This window comes from Telopea speciosissima, chromosome 2, assembly GCF_018873765.1.
Source record: "Telopea speciosissima isolate NSW1024214 ecotype Mountain lineage chromosome 2, Tspe_v1, whole genome shotgun sequence".
Lineage (NCBI taxonomy): Eukaryota > Viridiplantae > Streptophyta > Magnoliopsida > Proteales > Proteaceae > Telopea > Telopea speciosissima.
In genome coordinates, this window is record NC_057917.1 from 73,745,310 (window position 1) to 73,766,482 (window position 21,173).

A 21,173-nucleotide genomic window follows, 5' to 3' on the forward strand; every position below is an offset into this window, starting at 1 on the left:
GTAATTGGGATTAATTTTAAGGAAGTGTTTGGTATGCATTCTTGGAATGCATTCCAAGTTGATTTTGCATTATTAGACGATAAAATCAATTGGAGATCTACTAATGACTAACTTGGGCGGCAATGCACACCTGGTCACCTGGGCCATGGCCTAGCGGTTTGGCACTGTTTAGTTGACAGTGTGTCCGAGTGTTGGTTAGTGACGTACACCATAGGTTCTTGGCACATGCACCACTAGTTGTTGATCGCTTTTCAAGAAGTGTGGCCCTCTAGTGACCCCTTGTATCCATCTCCTGGCCTCCTTGTGGGCCCTATAATCCCTAGTTGGGACATGGGTGGCAATGGGTTTAAATACTTTTGCATGGGCTGTTGGACAATTTCATACAGCACAAGTTGGGCTGCTTATTTGAAGTTGGGCTGCTTATTTGAATAACTTGAGTAGTTCAAATAGATTTTCTTATTATAGGGTGTACCCCGTGTAAGAGGTTCTCATCATTTCGGGGATTGGGAGGGTCATAATATATGCAATCTTACCCTCGTTTCATGGAGACGATGTTTCTTGATTTGAATCTGTAATCACTATATTGCAATGAAACAGCTTTACTGTTGCATCGAGATCTACCAATTTATTGACACCCATTAATTGCATAAAAACGCATTATAGTTGTGTGGGACATAGCAGATGTTTTCAAATAAGGATCATAGTTGCAAAACCAGGTTTTCTCACTCGACTCGTCTTCAAAAAAACCCTAGTGACTCGGCCTTGTCAAACCCAGTCAAGGCGAGTCACTTTAAATTTTTTTTTTAATACAATAGATATGTATATAAATAAAGGGCAAGAGATCTCTACTTGGTCGCATGGTCTCTACACAAGTGTCTGGGCAAATGGGTGAGCACGCCTGGGTATCTATCCAGGGGGCCAGAGGCGTCATCTCATAGTGCCCTGTGAGAGGGCATAGGAAACACCACCAAGTAGAGATCTTTGTCCCATAAATAATTAAAAAAATCAGAAAAAATACATAAAAAATATGAGAAAATCAAAAGGAAAAAAATATATATATATATATATATCAAGGAATATCAATGCATTTTCAGTTTATACCATTGAACAAGAGAAGGGAGTCGAGGAGCTGAGGATTTTTTACTGTTTTAGAATGCAGATTTACTATTTAACTCCACTCAGTTTCTAAGTGAACCGACTGTATGGTTTTTTTTTTTAAATGACTAAACTCGCCAAGTTTGTCATGACTCAAATAAAAATATCATGTGACTTAGACGATTTATAACACAGTCTCATCATTTTTTACCCTGACCTAGTCTATATTGCTCTTGACCAGGTTTTCTAAAAATTTGACTCGACTCAGGTGACTTGCCTCAGTTAAAACCTGGTTTTCCAACTATGATAAGGATTTGAATGACTTTCAAACTCATTTATGTTAAATTAGCAAAATCCAAACTAAGATATGTTAGTCTATTGGATAGCGCAGTTTGGAATCTTTTATAAATTGAAAATAAGATTTTGTTGATTTTGCTTTATTTTCTTCTATTTTTTTTTTCTTTTTCATGAACTTACAACCAAAATTAATCCCATGAGACGAGCTTTTATCATTCCCTCCTCCCACCACTAGAATTCTCTCGACTTTGACGTACTGGTTGAAAAGAGATAAGGTCTGATATTTATAGATTTGGTGCATGCCAAGGAATTGAAACTTACTTCCAGGAGGGGGTGGGGGAGGGAACAATTCGTTTAAGATGACTAATATAAATGGGAGAGGGTTTTCTGAGCAAGCGCATAGGGGGAGCGCATTAATGAGGTGCAACAGAATGGTATCATATATTGGATGGTACCTGATGTCTTAAAAAACTCTTGCCCCCTATGCTATTATGTAGTTGGGTTTTCTGAGAGCGCATCAATGAGGTGCAACAAAATGGCTTTTAGCGATTCCACCATCCTCACTAGACCGCATAGAAAGTATTATCCATCCAAAAATGTATCAGGTCGGGGGTGTAGCGTACCCTAGCGGATCAAAGACGGCTCAGAGGATCCCTGTCTCGTATTTTATAGGACGAATAATATTTTCTATGCGGCCTAGCATGGCCATCAAATCATAGTTTATATAAAGGGAAAAAGATGTCTATCCGGGAGTGCTGGCGTAGAGTCTATCTCTCTCCTCCCTATGTGAAAGACACCTCTGTCCCCTTGTTTTAAGGAGGAGAGAGATAGACACATGGGAGTGCTAGCCTACGCCAGCACTCCCATATAGAAAACTGCTTCCCTTATATAAATTATTGATTATGCGCTTACCAAAAATTCTAAATTGCGTTGGACTTCGGGGTTAAACTTGGGCCCGAGAAATCTGAATCTACTCAAGGCCCACCTTACCTTTTAAGGCCTGGGTTGGGTTTAGAAAACTTGGCCCAATGCTGCCTAGGCTCACCTGGGTTAGCTCGAGCCTGCATTACAAATATACTAAGGGCTTTTTACTGTTTTAGTATAAAATCAATTGAAAAAAGAACTTTGCCTGGTTGCATAGATCCTGTGCCAGAAGGCAGGAATGCATCACCGCCTCGCCCTCCTCTAAATAAAAAATCCCATTCATATTGATATTTTTTGTGCAGGCTGCCACGCAACCAGGCAAATATCTCTAATCCATCAATCAATATAATTTTTCAGAGGCCAGAATTTGACTTCCACCTCTATTCCCCTATTTGTGATCCTCTATAAATATTTTGTGGGTTGGGCTAGGTTAGAATGGAGAACCGAACTCAGGCTGGGCTTAGCCCACTCTAGTGGCTGTTGAAACCTTGTGTGGTGTATAAGGGAGTCCATGGATTATTTGGGCTTCAATATTTTTGTTTGTCTTGGTTCCACTTAGGTCAGGTTGGCTAAGGGTATCAACTGTAAAATAGAACCGAAAAACCAAAACCGGAACCAGAAAATAACAAACCCATTAACAGAAGCCAGAACTGATTACTACTAATAGGTTCGATTTCGATTTGGGTTCAATTACAATCAGAACCGGGCAAGTACGGACTAATCTGAGCTTGGGCTGGGCTTGGTTGGGTATTACTCAAAATTCAAAATTCAAAATTCAAAATATCAGTAGTATATATCACTGGATTAGAATATTTTGGTAATAAACTGCCGTTCCGCGTCTTTAAAGTTTAAAGACCCCATTTAAGTGACACGTGTAGTGTCCATGTTGAAGCGGTGTTTTGAAGCGGGATCTGATCGGACGGCAAGGATGGTCGCGTCAATCGAAAGCCAAATCTCAGGGATTTTCACAATATATATATATCTGAGCCTAAGCTAGTGGTCCTAGGTGAAAGTGTTCTATTTGAAATTGCGCGGAGGCAAAACAGCTCCCAAGCTACTTTGTTGTCTACCTTCTACACTGAAGCGGCGGCAAGAGATACACAGAGAATCCTTTAAAATGGTATAGTTTCTACTCTCTGCTCCTTCTAGGGTTTCTGATAATCGTAGTGTCTTCGCTGATCTCTTCTGTGATCGTGGTTTCTATATCTGTAGGCGCTTCCGAACCAGCAAACTGTCGATTACCCTAGCTTCAAGCTTGTGATTGTCGGTGATGGCGGTACAGGTATCCGATTTTAGTTTAATGTCTGTATCTCTTTGTTTTCCCCCTTCCAGATCGGTTTCTTTTGTTCTTCTTCTCGTTATTTTTCGGTTGCTTTGGAATGGATTTTTTTTAGTTGCGTCCGGAACAGTAAAAGTTATTCTTTGATGCAATGCAGGAAAGACCACTTTTGTGAAACGTCATCTTACTGGAGAGTTTGAGAAGAAATATGAACGTAAGTGTTGATTCTCTCGGATTCTAAGTTCTGTTTATCCGCGTTCTGTAGTGATAGTGTTTGGCTGATTGGCTGATGTAATCTTTTGCTTTTTTATTGCTTTTTAGCGACGATTGGTGTTGAAGTTCATCCCTTGGACTTCCATACCAACTGTGGGAAGATCCGGTTCTACTGTTGGGATACTGCGGGTCAGGAGAAATTCGGTGGACTCAGAGATGGCTATTAGTAAGTTTGTTTTTTTTCTTTTTTTTTCTTTTTCCAATTAAGACTCAATCTCTGTTTCTGTAATTTGTTGGTTTTCATTAACTGTTTGGTCCTGTTGGATAATTCTGATTACGTTAAAATTTGGAATTCTCTGCCTTCGTTTGTATTACTTATTTGGCATCTTTGTATCAAATGTTTGTTTGATAGCCTTTGTTATAGTGTTTATCCTTGCAAGAAATGTATGCCATTTTATACAGAAACTGGAGTTTATTTCCATTTGGTATCTTCTTGTGTGTTTTCGAATGGTTGCCCCTCATTTCTTCAAATGGCGATGGTTTGTTGTTAAATAAATCTTTGTCTTACTTACACAAAAATGTTGATCAAAAGATGGCTTTTCTATTTCATTTGCAAAAAAAGAAAAAGAGTGATATTTGTTTTTCTGCTTAACGCATAAGTTTTGATTAAAGCATATGATTTTAAGTTTTCTTCTTTTGGATGGTGTTGAGTATGTTAGTGGAAAGGTGTGTCATGTAGCTTTATATTGACATTGGTTAGGGTTCTTCCATTGTGAAGGCTGTCATGCTGTGTAAGCAATGAAATTATATTGTATAAGAATCTAATTTACAACTGCTTTGGATTTAGTTGCAGCGGATGAGTCCTTTTTGAGTAAAAGTTTTGGTTTCCAAGAATTGTGAAATTCGTTAACATTTGTAGTCAAATATTTGCTACTCTTTACTTCCTAGGGTTAACATAAGTTTGGAATAATATTTCTTGTATTAATTTTTTGACTGGTGGTCTCTAACCTCATTGATCTGCTTGTTTGCCAATGGATGGTTTGTTTAACTTTTTAATTTTCTTTATGTGCTTTTTTATTAGTACTTGTCACATTGAAATCTGGGGAAGTTCAATACAAACATGCCTAAAGCATTCCAATGTGGCTGAGTAAAATTGATGAGGAATATGCTAAAATTATGGGATAAAGTGCATACATTTTGTGTATCCAACTCAACTCAACTCAGCCCTATCCCCACTAAATGGGAATGCCACATGGATCCTTTCCCCCCCAGTTGCTCTATTCAAATCGTTACTTGTTACAAGGCCTAAGCTATGCATTTATTTTTTCACCACTAAAATTGCTGATTTTGTATTACCCCCACAACGTGGATAAGCAAAAAACGGGGGCAGTGATATGCTAGTGGTTGCAGGGGAGGAGGAAGAAAACACAAAAAATTGCAACAGAATGACAGAACCCACTAGTGTCTTTGTTATTTATGTGGAGAATCATTGTACATATTGTACTGCAGAGCTTGACACCGCCAAGCTCTGTTTCTCATACGACCATGAAGTCTACTCTGGGAACCGAAGGTTATCTGGGGGGGGGGGTAGATGTGGCTGCCGGAGGGGTGGTGTGGGACGGAACTGAGTGTAATCTAGGGATGTTGAATTTCTAGGGGACAAAGAGAGGTGGGAGTTTGCTTTTGGGGGGGGGGGGAATTAGAAAAAATGTTTTCAATGGGGAGTTTTCAATACATATTGAGACACAGAAATTCTCTTTTTGAAATATTTTTGCTCTTGAATCAAGCTTGCTGATTGAGTTTTGTTTTGAGTTGATCCTTCATTCATGGATTTTCTATTTAAATGCCATTTGAACTTATTGATAATTGTTATATTTTTTTGGTGTAAGATATTGCCTTTGGTTCTACATTTGATTTAACTTGTGGTTTCAATGTTTTGTTGCACATTTTAGTTTTTGTCTTTTCTTCCTTTCACTTTCACTAACCATCATTTCTGTAATTCAAATTTTCTGTTCATGTAGCATCCATGGGCAGTGTGCCATTATTATGTTTGATGTGACAGCACGTTTGACATACAAGAATGTTCCTACATGGCACAGGGATCTCTGCAGGTGTGTTTAGAACTTGGAATTTAATTTTGCTTTCATATGTCTTCTGCCATTTGAAGATGATAGCCTTCCCAGTTGATTTGAGATTGAATTTCGTTCTTCTGATCATAGGGTGTGTGAGAATATTCCCATTGTTCTATGTGGAAACAAGGTTGATGTCAAGAACAGGCAGGTGAAGGCAAAGCAGGTCACCTTCCACCGTAAGAAGAATCTGCAGTACTATGAGATCTCTGCAAAGAGCAACTACAACTTTGAGAAACCTTTCCTGTATCTTGCTAGAAAACTTGCTGGGTAATGTCGAATGAAAGTTTACTTATTTTATTTCAATTTAATTTCCTTTTTTTGTAACTCTTTTTTTTTTATGGAATTGTTTACATTACTACTTTCTTTGATGGGAACTTGCAGAGATCATAACCTCCACTTTGTTGAGTCACCTGCTCTTGCTCCTCCAGAAGTTCATATTGATATGGCCACACAAGAACAGTAAGTGATTCAATTCTGTACTTGGAATTCTCTTTAGGGATCAGACTTGCTATGTCAGAAGGCTAACTTGAAGTTAGAAATTTGTATACTTAAAAGTAATTTAGGGATTTAGGTTGGTTCAACTGTGAAATTGGGCTGAAAAGAAAAAAGAAGATATCTGGAAGATTTTTAAGTATGAGTTTAGGAGAATGCAAAGGAACTGTGGGATATCTGGATTTTTTTTAAACAAATACGAATTTCTTTTCTTGAGCAAGTTCCCCACCCCCCCCCCCCCCCCCCGGGCCCCCAGTTTAAGTTTAAGAATAGTCAGGATTACATTAGTAGTTTGGGCTGGTTTGTTTTGTAGTCTTTGTAAGTGTTTTTTTATAAGGCACTTCTTTGGAAGTTATTCCACTAGACATAAAATAGGGATTTTACCATTTTATGGTATAATTTAGAAGTGGATCAGATGGGTGGGGCAATGTTGTTGTTGAATTTTGCCATTTAATATCAATTTCAGTTTTGTTTTTCTCTTTCCATCTTTTTTGAATGAATCTATGCCAAACTGAATTTTAAATATCCATTGGATCTTTCTCTTTTGCTAGAAATGTAAGGTTTATTTTTTCATGTCCTGTTTCCTTCAGGATACTACTAGTCCTACAAGAAGTGGAAAAAGAAGCTAATTCAAAATTAGTCATGAAGTTTGTGCTGATTTGTTCTAATTAATGTTTTTTTTTTTAATGTAATGCTCCAGGCATGAAGCTGAATTGGCAGCAGCTGCAGCACAGCCTCTTCCTGACGATGATGACACGTTCGAGTAAAATGGTTATTCTTTCCCATTTTGAATGGATGAATCTTCCTCGGCTGTTTATTTTCCCAGTTGGTAGAGGGTGTTGGTTAATGGGAATGCAGGATGGAAGGGATTTGGGTATTCTTTGTGGCTCCACAGAGAATCACAACTTCCGCACTAGTGTTAGGCTAGGCTAGCAATAGGTTAATCTTGGTCCGACTTGGGCTGAGACCTTTTGTTTCTCGAATGATGTGGGAACCTTTGTTGTCCCAAAAGAGATGGTGTCATTTGAGTGAAATAGAATATGTTTCTTTGTTCAAAGTAATTCAATTCTATGCAATCTGTTACATTTGTTGTTAAATTGCATAATTTGATGTATGTATTTTTGCGTGTTACAGCTTGTTTGTTGGTTTGACACTCCTAATTGTGATGTGGTGGAGGCTTTGCCTGCTTAAAAGCCCAAACAAAGATTTCTTACTTAGATGATTTTAGGATAAACCTAGGCCCTGGATTTTTAACAGAATCATCATTATATCTGTATAAAAGGCAAAATCCAGACCCAACTCAACCGGGCTGCATCATGCGAGGATGAGATGAAATCACTCAACCGGGCTTGATCATGTGAGGATGGGATGGCATCGCTCGACTGGCTTTATTATTCCCATGTAAATGATACCAATCTCCATGCCACCATTGGTGTGGGAATTCAGAATTCCCCACTCCAAAGGAAAAAACACTGTCCAGTAGCGTTCGCCCAGACACAGAATGGGTTGAAAATTGAAATGACCTCTTCACTCATTTTGGTGATTTCAGAATTCCCCACTCCAAAGGAAAAAAAGACTGTCCGGCAGCGTTCGCCCAGACACAGAATGGGTTGGAAATTGAAATGACCTCTTCACTCATTTTGTGTGAATTCCTATTGGCTTTTTTACAGAAAACTCTTCCCCCTTAAAAAAAAAAAAATTTCATAGTGGATCAGTGGGCCGGTGAGAGAGTGTGGGTTCTCATGGTTTGGGGTATTTTTGCACGAGGCAATCTAGTTGGGCCAGGTTGAACTCAAGTTCTTAACCAAATCTTGCAGGCTAGGCTTAGCTACAACTCGGATTGGGTGTTGCTTTTAGTCTGATTTATTCCTGTGCAACCCATGGTTAAAATAAACGGACTTGGATCAGTGGCCGAGTCAGATCTGATTCCTGTTGATCAGAATCGGTCAATCCAGGATTTCGGCTTATTCCTGATTGATTCTCACTGAAATGGTATCGGAATTTGAATTGACCGAAATAGATCCCATTGAACCTTGTTGCAACCAATGGTGCTTCAATTGGCCTCTCCTGGGGACTGACTGGGGAACAAAAACATTTTGTGCACCCAAAGTTTTTATAACTATGGTTCTCAACATTATGGACATTCCGAATGATGGTTTCTTCTGTTGTGGGTTTCTGGCAATGATCATGGGTCTTTAACTAAATATTAGAGAAAGCTTACTTATTATTACAGATGGGTTCCAAAGAAATAATAGTACAGGGAAAAGAAAGGAAAACCATTTCTGATTTCCTTACTCGGATGTTAGGTTTGGGTTAGCATCATTAGAGGTCATTTTGTATCTGAGTTTGCTTCTTCTGTCCAGATCTTACCAATCCAAATGCAGGTGTAACATCATAAACTCTCTAATTCCAGGACCACAAGCTCATTAGGTTCTGGTCCAGACAACAGATAACACTCTCTTCCAAAGAACAATTACTTTTATTAGTTTCAAGGCTCTTCCAGGCATTAGTAGGTTCAGCTAGATGTGGTTGCTGAGCTTATCAAAAGGATTTGACTTATTCATTCAAACTATTTTATTAATGGGTTAGGTATATGAGTAGGACATTTTCGCTTCTTCCTTATAGATATTTTTTTTGCTTCTCTTTTTAAGTTTTGGGAACTCATTAGATTCAAGGAAGTAAACCACTAATCCAGGAAGGAGAGGTATATTTTTGCCACATGGCAAGTCATATCAGCTTGAAACTTGGTGGCAATTAATGTAGACCCCACAGTTCCTTACTCACATTCCAAGTTTCAGCCCAAATAGAGTTACCACATGACATCATGAAACTATATAAAATTCTATACTACAAAGGGTGTATGGATTATTGAAGGGTTGAGGAGATATTTTTATCTAGTTTTTCTTATTAAAAAACAAATAAAAAACTATTTTTGTTTTGGGTACTTGTTATTTTCAATTTTTTCTGTGTGAAGCATATTGGAGTGAAGTTGGAAGCTTCTGGGCTAATTGTCAATAGAGTCGTCCCTATCAATGTTGGTTCAAAAACCTGTTTTATGGACCCATTTGTCTTCCCACTCAAATGGGCTAAGCAATTTAACTCATTACAACTAAGACTCTAAGAGGAAGAAGTGAAATTAGATAAAAACATAAAACAGCTACTACCACCTTGGGACTTGAAATGACTCAAACATTAAAGCTGGTCTGATCTGGCTTTAAACAACATGCCAATACAATACAAGGGAAGGGAGGGGGGAAGGGGCTTCTCAAAAGGACACAAACAGTGTTGATGGTGTAACAGTGTCATTATGGGGACCATGGTTGGTTTATGTTTCCATGACTGAGATTGGTCAGAGCTTGCAAATAGTGGTAGAACTTTGAATTGATTTTTCACTGTCGGTTGCTGGTCGGAGTTTCTTCATCTAATCCAAAAATTCCTTTTCAAAAGTCATTTTCTAAATGCCATTATTAATCTGGAATGCCCCTTTTGTTTTTTTTTTTTGTTTTTTTGTTTTGCCATAATTTAATCTTTGTCAATGCTGTACCATATACACATATTTGTATTTACCTATATATATTGGGGGGCAGAAGTGTAATTATATATCCATCATCCAACGATTGAAGGCACAACCATGTGCATCCTTTAGTTTTTTTTTTTTTTGGTAGAGGATTCTTCAAATAATTTGTAAAGGAGAACACACCAATGAAGAATGATGAAACAATTTCGTACATGGGGCAAAGAAATCATTTTAAGTGAAGAGAGAGATATGAAAATGGAATAATATTATAAATTTCTTATTTCAAAATAGTTTCTTATACATTACCTTAAAATTAAATTTGAAAATAGCTCCATGGATGTTCTTTTTCCTGATCTAAAAACCCTCTCCATCACCATCATCATTATCTTCTTCTTCTTCTTGATTTTCATGATTGGGCTCACTGGTGTCAAGCCTCAAAGTTTGAAATTAAAAAAAAAGGGAAAAAGAAATTAATCCTTATCCATAGAAAGCATAAAATCCTTGGGATAGCATGCATCACCAATATATTCACTTCTCAATACAATTTCTTCATTGGAAACAAAGCTTCTTTAAATGTCTTTTTGGATCATTAAAGTTTTTGACTCTCATGATTAGAGATAGATTAATTTTTGGCGGGAGTTTAGATTCCAACCTTAATTGATAGGGAAACCTCATGTTCCAAAGCTTTTATGACTAAGGGTGGGGTGGAGAGAGTGCTGTGGATCGATTAATACATGTTGACGTTCAAAAGTGCTTTGAATATGTAATGTATATCATAAGTGATTATTAATTAGATTTACTGTCAAAATATATCGATGATCCTATCTTCTTGGATCCAATTAAAAAACACCTATGCTTACAGCCCTTGGTGAATCAGTCGACGGAACAATCGTATCAAACAATGGGATTGATCTCCGATGCAGTACTATCCCATGAATGTAATCCTTCATCGCTTAGATGTTTTTGCTCCAAAAATAGTCCCACGGGGGAAAATTATGTCCTCCAGTTTCCTGTCCAGCCCAATTCCCCAATACCTCTGATAGAGGGTGGTGGACCCCACCCGGGCAGAGTGTTCGGGCAAGGGTAGGGTGGTCATTCTAGTCCCCCCTTATTAGAGGAACTGGGGAATTGGGCCAGACAAGGAACTAGAGGTGATAAAGATCCGTCCCACGGGTATATATAATATATGAGTGATTCATACACAACATCTCTTTCTTTGATGAAGGGTTCTACCAATTGATATGTTTCCATAAATAATTGAAATTTCATTTCTTGATGCATATCTTCAATTTTTGGAAAGTTGTACAGTTTTTCCAACAAACCCTGATCAATGAATCTACAAAATCCCTCAAATTGTACCAGACTAAAACCCAGGTCTTTAATTTTCAACCTTGGTGTGTAGCCCATAGGAGGAAATTAAAAAGATAAGAAATAGAATCATCTGATTTGATTGGTTCTCAATAGCCATGACATGATCATCTTAGGGTGATCCTTTTTTCATCAGATGCTCCTATTACATTTGTAGTCTTTGAAAAATGAGAACCAACAATGTAGCATCTATATTGAGAATTCAAATATTGTATATGTTATAATTCTGAGGAATCTCACTCACAATTTTTCCCCACCAAGAACATTTTATGAAACTCTTTGACTCTCGAATTTGGAGCATCCTATTTTCACGAGATTCACAAGGTTCAACAAGCAATCGATATTTCACAAAAGTATATGTACTCCTTGTAGTGGTAGCGGGAATGGAACAAGATGCTTTGATTACCGGTGAACGCTTCCAAACGAGACCTTCTTGAGTTTTCGTTTAGTTCTGTCATTGAAGTAGCCTTTCGTCGTCCTACACCCCTACAAGTAAGTTGAAGTCACTATCACCCCTACTGAAGGAGCAAGACCACATTTATCCCTCAAAAGGCAACACTAAGTTGATTAGAAGCCTATAGTATATTTGACCTTCTGCGAATTAAAGAAAGGATGTGGTCAATTAAAAAAAAAGATGTTAATTAATCAAACGTCCAATTGATTCCATGGGGTTGGAACTAGTATTTGTTGACTTTCTAAAAAATTCCAAGATTCTTGTTAATGTTAATTGAATAGACAAAAAGAGAAAAGCTAACACACCATATGTGAACTGTAAACTAATGTCACAATAGCACTCACTGTGTCTATCTCTCTCTTCCTCCTTCGAAATGATCTCTATCCGTCTTGTATGATACCCCAGCCCACACTTGCATTGATGCCACCCGCTAACTTACCGCACACCGGCGATGTGTATATCCCTCTCTTGACAAAAATTTAGACCACTACTCGGGGATAGTGAGGTTAATGTTGACTAATATCAAGCCAATCAAATATGTAGGAACTAATCCTTGTTCATAAAAAGCATCAATCTCTTGGCATAGCATCACCAATGTTTTCATTTCTTTACAACCCGATTTCGGTGGGAATTTAGATCATTATAGTTTTTGACTCTCATGATTAGCAAAAGATTAATTTCGATGGGAGCTTAGCTTCCATCCTTCATAGGGAAGCCTCATGTTCCAGGGGGGGGTGTTGGAACCTCCAAGTATTTGTTGACTTTCCCTTTTGAAAAATTCCAGAGATGCTTGTTCATCTTTAACTGATTAGACAAAAAGTTTTCAATATTTTCACTTCTTTAACAATACGATTTCCTCGTTTGAAACAAAATTTCTTTAAGTGTCTTTTTAGATCATTGGAATTTAGACTTCAACCATAATATGGAATTTAGACTTCAACCATAATAAGGAACCCTCTTGTTCCCGGGGGTTGAAACCTCCAATCATAGTTGAAAATTTGGGTTTTGATTGGGTCGAGTCGAGTCAAATTTTGAAAAATCTAGTCAAAAGTCATGTGGATTAGATCAGGGTAAAAAATGATGAGATTTGGTCATAATTCGTCTGAGTCAAATAAGACTGAGTATTTTTACACGAGTCATGACAGACTTGGTGAGAGATTAGTTGTTTTTTGAAAAAACGTAAAGTCGATTGACTTAGAAATTGAGTTGAGTAAAATAGTAAATCCGTATTCTAAAACACTAAGAAACTTTCGATTCCTTGTCTCTCTTCTTTTGTTCAATGGTATAAATTCAAAATGCATTGATATGTGATTTCTTGATTTTTTTTATTCTTCTAGTTTTTCCCTATCTTTTTTTATTTTATTTTATATTTCTATGATTTTTTTACTAATTTATACATATTTATTGCATTAGGAATAAGAAAAGTGTGACTCACCTTGTCCGGGTTTGACAAGGCCGAGTCATTAGGTTTTTTTGAATGACGAGTGAATAAGAAAACCTGGTTTTCTAACTATGCCTCCAAGTATAATTTGTAAACTTACTTTTTTGTAACTTTAAATTGTCAAATAATTTGTAATCTTATTTTTTGCCTTTTTCATATATAATTTTTGGGAAAAAGATCTCTGTCTAGGAGTGTGGCCTATGCCAGTACTCCCATGAGTCTATCTCTCTCCTCCTCATATGAAAAGACAGCTTTGCCCCTTTGTTTTAAGGAAGAGAGAGATAGACACATTGGAGTGCTGGCGTAGGCTACACTCCCGTGCAGAAAACTGCTTTCCATAAATGTTTTTTCCAATGAAGGTTAATCCTATCATTTCACATGTTTACTCCAAAAATATGCAAGTCAACAACTCTTAATAATGAAATAATGATAAGTCACTTTTGACTTATTTTAAAAGAGAAAGAATGGCTATCAGGCTACGTATGTGGTGTATGCGAGTCTTGATCCTCTCTGAAGTGCATCAAACGGTTGAAGCTGTCCAGCACACGCATCAAGGACAGCTCTAGCCATCCGATGCGCGTTGAACGCACTTGTACATTGGAGATGATTTTTGTGCGGCATACGCAGGCTGACAACGTTCTTTCTCCCTTAATTTAAATTTCATTTTTACCTTTGATTTAACTAACTTTTTGGAATAAGACAACAAACAATCAAAATATGTCTAAATGACACTTTTTTGTGAGAGGAGAAAGATAGACTTAGGGAAGCCTAGTGGGCGTACGCAACCTGACAACGTGCTTTCTCTCTTAATTTAAATTAAAATTTATTTTTACCTTTTATTTAAATAACTTTGAGAAATAAGACAACAAACAACCAAAATGTATCAAATTCAAAATACACTTATAAAAGTGTCATTTAGACATACCAAAAAAAAAAAACTTTTTCTCCATGTATATTATATAGAGTTTGTAGCCACCCTTTTTTTCTCTTCAAGATCTGATGTGGACCAAAGGAAATGTATAATACCATTATTGACCCTCCTTACAAGTCATGGTTACATAGACCAAGACCCAATTTTATTTTTTATTTTTTATTTTTGGGATCTAATGAAAAAGTAGCAAAATGTCCTACAATGAACATATATGCTTCTTATATATGACAAATTTCTTGTATAGTCACCTGAATGGCCATGGAGATGAACAGAGACATCACCCATCACCCATCAACCATCAACCATCAACCATCAACCATGGGAGGGTAGAATGGAGACAAAAGACAAAGATGCAAAGTAGGAAAATAAAAAAGGGACATCCAAAAGCTCTTTAGAAGTGAACATGCAAATTCCATAAATGTTTCATGACAAAAGGGCCCATTCATCTCTATGTATTAAAATGTTGGGTTAAGGACAGGAATGAAGCTGGCTTTTTCTCTTATTCCTTAACTGATAATTCAATTTGGATTATGTTTAATGGGCCCCGTACCTGGGCCCGATCCCCAGCCCATCACCGAATCCTTGTCTCGACGGTTAATCTAGGCCATACCTTGTCGATCCAACGATCGAATTGATCGGCATATGTCTTCAAATTAAGTGAACAAAGGACCCAAAACACACACACAGCAATTAAGTCCGGGCAAGGCAGCTTTGGCCTTCTCTGTCTTCCATGTGGCCAGGGTTAATTTTTTTGTCCCAGCCCAGCAGGCTTGGTTGTGTGGCCCAATTCTTGCTTAGGGCCAAGCTGGAAATGTACCTTAGAACTAAATAAAGTGGGCCCAAACTTGGTTTGTTGTTCCTTAAGTCCTGTGCTCGGCCCAGCCTGGCAAATTCCATAAAATGTTGGACAGAAGCATGACAGTGTTAATTTTGGATCCTGCTCTCTAAAATCTGATTTTGACAATTCGAAAAAACTAATATGTAACTTTAAAAGGACTCTTTGTTAATGTGGCTCATTTCTCATTATTTAGTTACTATACAAGCCACAGAGTATAAATGATAATGAGGGAATGTTCTGAAATCCCCCATCACTTCCAGTGATCCAATCTGACATTAGGAATTGTCATAGTCCAAGTATTAGGGTTTAAAAGCCAGGAATCGGGATCTATATCGGTCGTGTCCTAACCGATTCCCATCTGGATTAGAATCGGAATCGGTGAATCGATAGAAATCGGTCTAAACCCTAGTTTCAATAGAGGATCAATCCGATCTGATCCAATTTTTGAAACCCTGCTAAGTATAATGTGGCTCATTTCTCATTATTTAGTTACTATACAAGCCACAGAGTATAAATGATAATGAGGGAATGTTTTGAAATCCCCCATCACTTCCAGTGATCCAATCTGACATTAGGAATTGTCATAGTCCAAGTATTAGGGTTTAAAAACCAAGAATCGGGATCTATATCGATCGTGTCCTAATCGATTCCCATTTGGATTAGAATCGGAATCGGTGAATCGATAGAAATCGGTCTAAACCCTAGTTTCAATAGAGGATCAATCCGATCTGATCCAATTTTTGAAACCCTGCTAAGTATAATGTGGCTCATTTCTCATTATTTAGTTACTATACAAGCCGTATAAATGATAATGAGGGAATGTTCTGAAATCCCCCATCACTTCCAGTGATCCAATATGACATTAGGAATTGTCATAGTCCAAGTATTAGGGTTTAAAAACCAGGAATCGGGATCTATATCGGTCGTGTCCTAACCGATTCCCATCTGGATTAGAATCGGAATCGGTGAATCGATAGAAATCGGTCTAAACCCTAGTTTCAATAGAGGATCAATCCGATCTGATCCAATTTTTGAAACCCTGCTAAGTATAATGTGGCTCATTTCTCATTATTTAGTCACTATATAAGCCACAGAGTATAAATGATAATGAGGGAATGTTCTGAAATCCCCCATCACTTCCAGTGATCCAATCTGACATTAGGAATTGTCATAGTCCAAGTATTAGGGTTTAAAAACCAGGAATCGGGATCTATATCGGTCGTGTCCTAACCGATTCCCATCTGGATTAGAATCGGAATCGGTGAATCGATAGAAATCGGTCTAAACCCTAGTTTCAATAGAGGATCAATCCGATCTGATCCAATATTTGAAACCCTGCTAAGTATAATGTGGCTCATTTCTCATTATTTAGTTACTATACAAGCCACAGAGTATAAATGATAATGAGGGAATGTTCTGAAATCCCCCATCACTTCCAGTGATCCAATCTGACATTAGGAATTGTCATAGTCCAAGTATTAGGGTTTAAAAACCAAGAATTGGGATCTATATCGGTCGTGTCCTAACCGATTCCCATCTGGATTAGAATCGGAATCGGTGAATCGATAGAAATTGGTCTAAACCCTAGTTTCAATAGAGGATCAATCCGATGTGATCCAATTTTTGAAACCCTGCTAAGTATAATGTGGCTCATTTCTCATTATTTAGTTACTATACAAGCCACAGAGTATAAATGATAATGAGGGAATGTTCTGAAATCCCCCATCACTTCCAGTGATCCAATCTGACATTAGGAATTGTCATAGTCCAAGTATTAGGGTTTAAAAACCAAGAATCGGGATCTATATCGGTCGTGTCCTAACCGATTCCCATTTGGATTAGAATCGGAATCGGTGAATCGATAGAAATCGGTCTAAACCCTAGTTTCAATAGAGGATCAATCCGATCTGATCCAATTTTTGAAACCCTGCTAAGTATAATGTGGCTCATTTCTCATTATTTAGTTACTATACAAGCCACAGAGTATAAATGATAATGAGGGAATGTTCTGAAATCCCCCATCACTTCCAGTGATCCAATATGACATTAGGAATTGTCATAGTCCAAGTATTAGGTTTTAAAAACCAGGAATTGGGATCTATATTGGTCGTGTCCTAACCGATTCCCATCTGGATTAGAATCGGAATCGGTGAATCGATAGAAATCGGTCTAAACCCTAGTTTCAATAGATGATCAATCCGATCTGATCCAATTTTTTAAACCCTGCTAAGTATAATGTGGCTCATTTCTCATTATTTAGTTACTATACAAGCCACAGAGTATAAATGATAATGAGGGAATGTTCTGAAATCCCCCATCACTTCTAGTGATCCAATCTGACATTAGGAATTGTCATAGTCCAATTATTAGGGTTTAAAAACCAAGAATCGGGATCTATATCGGTCGTGTCCTAACCGATTCCCATCTGGATTAGAATCGGAATCGGTGAATCGATAGAAATCGATCTAAACCCTAGTTTCAATAGAGGATCAATCCGATCTGATCCAATTTTTGAAACCCTACTAAGTATAGAAACTAGATAGAAGGTCAAATCTCCATCTCCAGAAAGCTGATTTTGGTAGGAGGGAGAGGGGCCTTCGCCTTCACATAGGGCTTAGGTGCTAACACTTGTAGCCATTAAAGGGTGAGGAGGGGTATTACAAGAAACAAAATGGATAGGTGTTGGGACCTGACCGTACATGCAGAAGAATTTAAATTTACAATTTTTTTCTCACCAATTTTAGTTACAACAAGATTTTTCCTTTTATGTTAATAGAGGCAGATATTTTTTTTTGTGTAAATTTGGACATATTCATGTATAGATTTCTATTCACCCAAGCGGGTTCAGATGCGCATGGGGGCATTGGGAGGATATTGTATTTTGACAAACATACTAAACCCCTATAAGGATTTGTGAACCCTAGGATGGTGACTGAATGTTCACTAGGTGGTGGAGGAAAACTTTGTTCTTCATATATATGTCAATTGTCAAGGCTAAGGGTTATCTAGAAAATCCAGTTTATATTAATTTCTTAACCAACTTATTGATGCCAAAGTAGAGCACTAAAATAGCTCAGCACAATTCCGGCACAACCACAATAATGTGTTTTTTTTTTTTGTTGGGTAAAGACTAAAGACACAATCATGTTCTTGGAGAAGGAGAGAGGTCGACACAGGGTGGGCACATCATCTACTCTGCATATACAGGTGGCCTTGACCAATGTGCAGGGCCGCAGGGTGAGATGGGATCGGTAAGGTGGTCCTTTCAATGGAGAGTGGGAGAGAAATAGACACAGGGTGGACACCCCCGAGGCATGCCCACCTTTTTCTTATAAATATAATGTTGGTTTGTCTACTTGTTTACTTGGATGGTTTTAGTGCATGGTATCAGATCGGGTATCAGTCACTTTCAAAACAATACAATATCGATATGGATGAACCGGTCCGAATCAACAAGTTTGCCCCTGATTTTCTTTAAAATTTTGTTGTTTTTTATTACTATTTTACCCCTAATCCATAACATGTCACCGATACAATATCAGCATGATATTCAGATCGGTGGCTACTAATGCCGATATGGATCGCTATCAGGCAATCCAATACTGATACATCAAACAATGACATGGAGCCTTAAAGTTGGTAATTGAAATAGTTTATTATAAAATGATATCGGAACGGTGACCAGAAATGTCTGTTAATGTTATTCATCACTCCATTGCAATTGTTGAAAACATATAGGAGGAAATGTGATCTTTTAAATGTTTGTAGATGTAATTCATCACAATCATGGACTGACACCCTTTATGGATGTTAAATGGTTTGGTTTGATCAGGTCGATTTCCACTCCTTGGTCTTGGGTATAGTGTACGGGTTTCTTGTGCTTGTCATGCTATCTATGCAGTTTATGTTTCGTGTTTTTCTGGCATTGAGCGCGTATGAATGAATAACCCTCTTTCTACAAAAAAAAAAAATGGTTTGGTTTGATTTGGTGCAAGTTTTTTTTAGTTAAAACCAAAATCGAACCGTTTACTAAACGGTGTCAATAGGTTTCACATGTTTATAAATGATTTTGGTTTAAACGGTTTTATAAGGTTTTTAATTTTTTTATACAAATGGCTATTTTCTATTACATGTCTTTTTTTACAAAAAAAAAATTTACATGTCTTTTAATTTTTTTTATTGAAATGAATATATGAATTGAATTCTTATATGTTTTACTAAATAATTGTTTATTTAAACCATTACATATTTAATAATTATTTATTGTTATCATTAATATTGAATTATTGCAATTACATATTACTAATATTTGTTTCAATTTAAACGGTTTGATTCGGTTTTAACCGTTTAATTAAATTGTCTCCATTTTAAAATAAAAATCGACTCATTTATTCAATGGTTTCATGGTTTTGGTGTAAACGACTCAGTACGGTTCGATTCGATTTCGATTTCGATTTGATTTTGACACCCTTAACTCCCTTAATGTAGAAACTAAAATCTATATAGATGAACTAAAAGAAAGACCAATCAAACAAGAGGACAAGAGAATTCATGCACGACATCCCACCCCATATATCCATGATTAGTCAATTGAGTATGCTTTTGGTATTTCGATGAGCTTTTGTCCCCTTTGGTCGATGCACAAAACCATTCACAAGACCTTTGCCATCAAACAATAGCAACGCAAGGATATATGTGGTGCTCCAAGGTGCATGTCTCCACAATGATATGAGAGCGTCTTCATTACCAATCTAGAAAATTATTACAAGCTCTCTTCCTCATATTACAATTTTAAGGAAAAAAACCAAATAGATGCAATTTTCAAAATTACCCCCATGTAAACCCTAAAAAATGTTCTGAAATCCGACGGACTTTTAACTACCCTTCATACGCATCCTACAACCCAAATCATAGAATACAAGAGATCAACTCTCAACACTTAATTGGTATGAAAGACCCAAAGGGTCCCATTGTAGCACACAAGAAATTCTTCACTCTTTATTGTATTCATTGCATTAATGTGCCAAATTATTCATTTCATTCATGGTTTTGGGAACTATAACTCACCAATTGGTCTAAACTGGATTTGACCCAAACTGACCTGACTACTAGAGTTTTTCAAACCCCCCCCCCCCAAAAAAAAGAGAGAGAGAAAGTTTTCCTTCACCATACAGTGAAGGTTCACCAACTCATCATAGAGTTCACAAACCCCTAAAAGGTTTTAGTATAATTCTCTTCAAAATATCTGTCTCTATTAACATAAAGTTTACACCAATTGCTTAGTCGTGAACTCAAATTTACTAACCCTATGAATGTTTGCAACTGCATTAATATTAGTCTAAAGCAGCTACACTCAATTAGTCAAACTTTTTAAATTTTTATACACAGATTTAGTTATAGACCAAAATGGTGTACAAGTTTTCGAAAAATTTATTAATTAGAGGAGGATTTTGAGTAGTACGAGCTCTAAGTCCAGTTATCTCTACATTTTTCTAGCATTGGCAGTCTCTAATTGAGCGAGGCGTTCCTCAAGATTAAAGGTTGAAAGCCAGTTATAAGAAAAGAGCAAAGATTTAAGGTTGAAAGCCAATTACTAGCAAGGAGTAAGCTAGGTGTATTCAATCTGATTAATATTAGAGCTCGACGATATTATTTTTTCCATTTTATAATAAGCAAAATATTCTATGTATGTTTCCTTCCATATTTAAACCCCTATTAATTAGAGTATTAGGTTTATTAAAACTTTACCTACCTTTTGTCAATTTCATACGTGAAAATTTTAAATTTTATAATGAAGTTTATGTATATTTTTGAACGCATAACAATAGGTTAGTGACTATTTCCACCGAATCTAAAATCCATGAATACACTTATAGAGATATGTAGATAATCGAATATTATTAGGTATCACACCTTTGTGAAGCCTTAATTAATTTTCTTATGTATTAGTTTAGATTCATTGAAATGGTTATTATAAGAGATGAGTTTGCATTATGGATGATCTAGTAATGAACCTCATTACAATAGGAAATAAGAGTTGCTGATGAACCCAGAGTTCAATCATAGCATCACATCATCAATTTTGAAGAGAAGAGATTTTCTCCTCCAAGTTGTGTCATATTTATGTGTCTTTACTCTAACATTGTGATTCCATATTCCAAAATCCAAATTATTTCCCTTAATTTGACAGTC

At 36.9% G+C, this 21,173-nt stretch overlaps 1 protein-coding gene across 1 annotated transcript; it reads left to right on the plus strand.

The window, feature by feature from the left end:
• The first annotated feature begins 3,327 nt into the window (after window positions 1–3,327).
• On the plus strand, window positions 3,328–7,291 carry LOC122649508 (GTP-binding nuclear protein Ran-3-like). Its single transcript, XM_043842690.1, has 8 exons — window positions 3,328–3,436; window positions 3,529–3,598; window positions 3,753–3,809; window positions 3,917–4,034; window positions 5,830–5,919; window positions 6,028–6,207; window positions 6,322–6,399; window positions 7,133–7,291. Exons 1-8 carry the CDS (start codon window positions 3,434–3,436, stop codon window positions 7,197–7,199), a joined length of 663 nt encoding a protein of 220 aa, XP_043698625.1. The 5' UTR covers window positions 3,328–3,433; the 3' UTR covers window positions 7,200–7,291.
• Window positions 7,292–21,173: the final 13,882 nt, after the last annotated feature.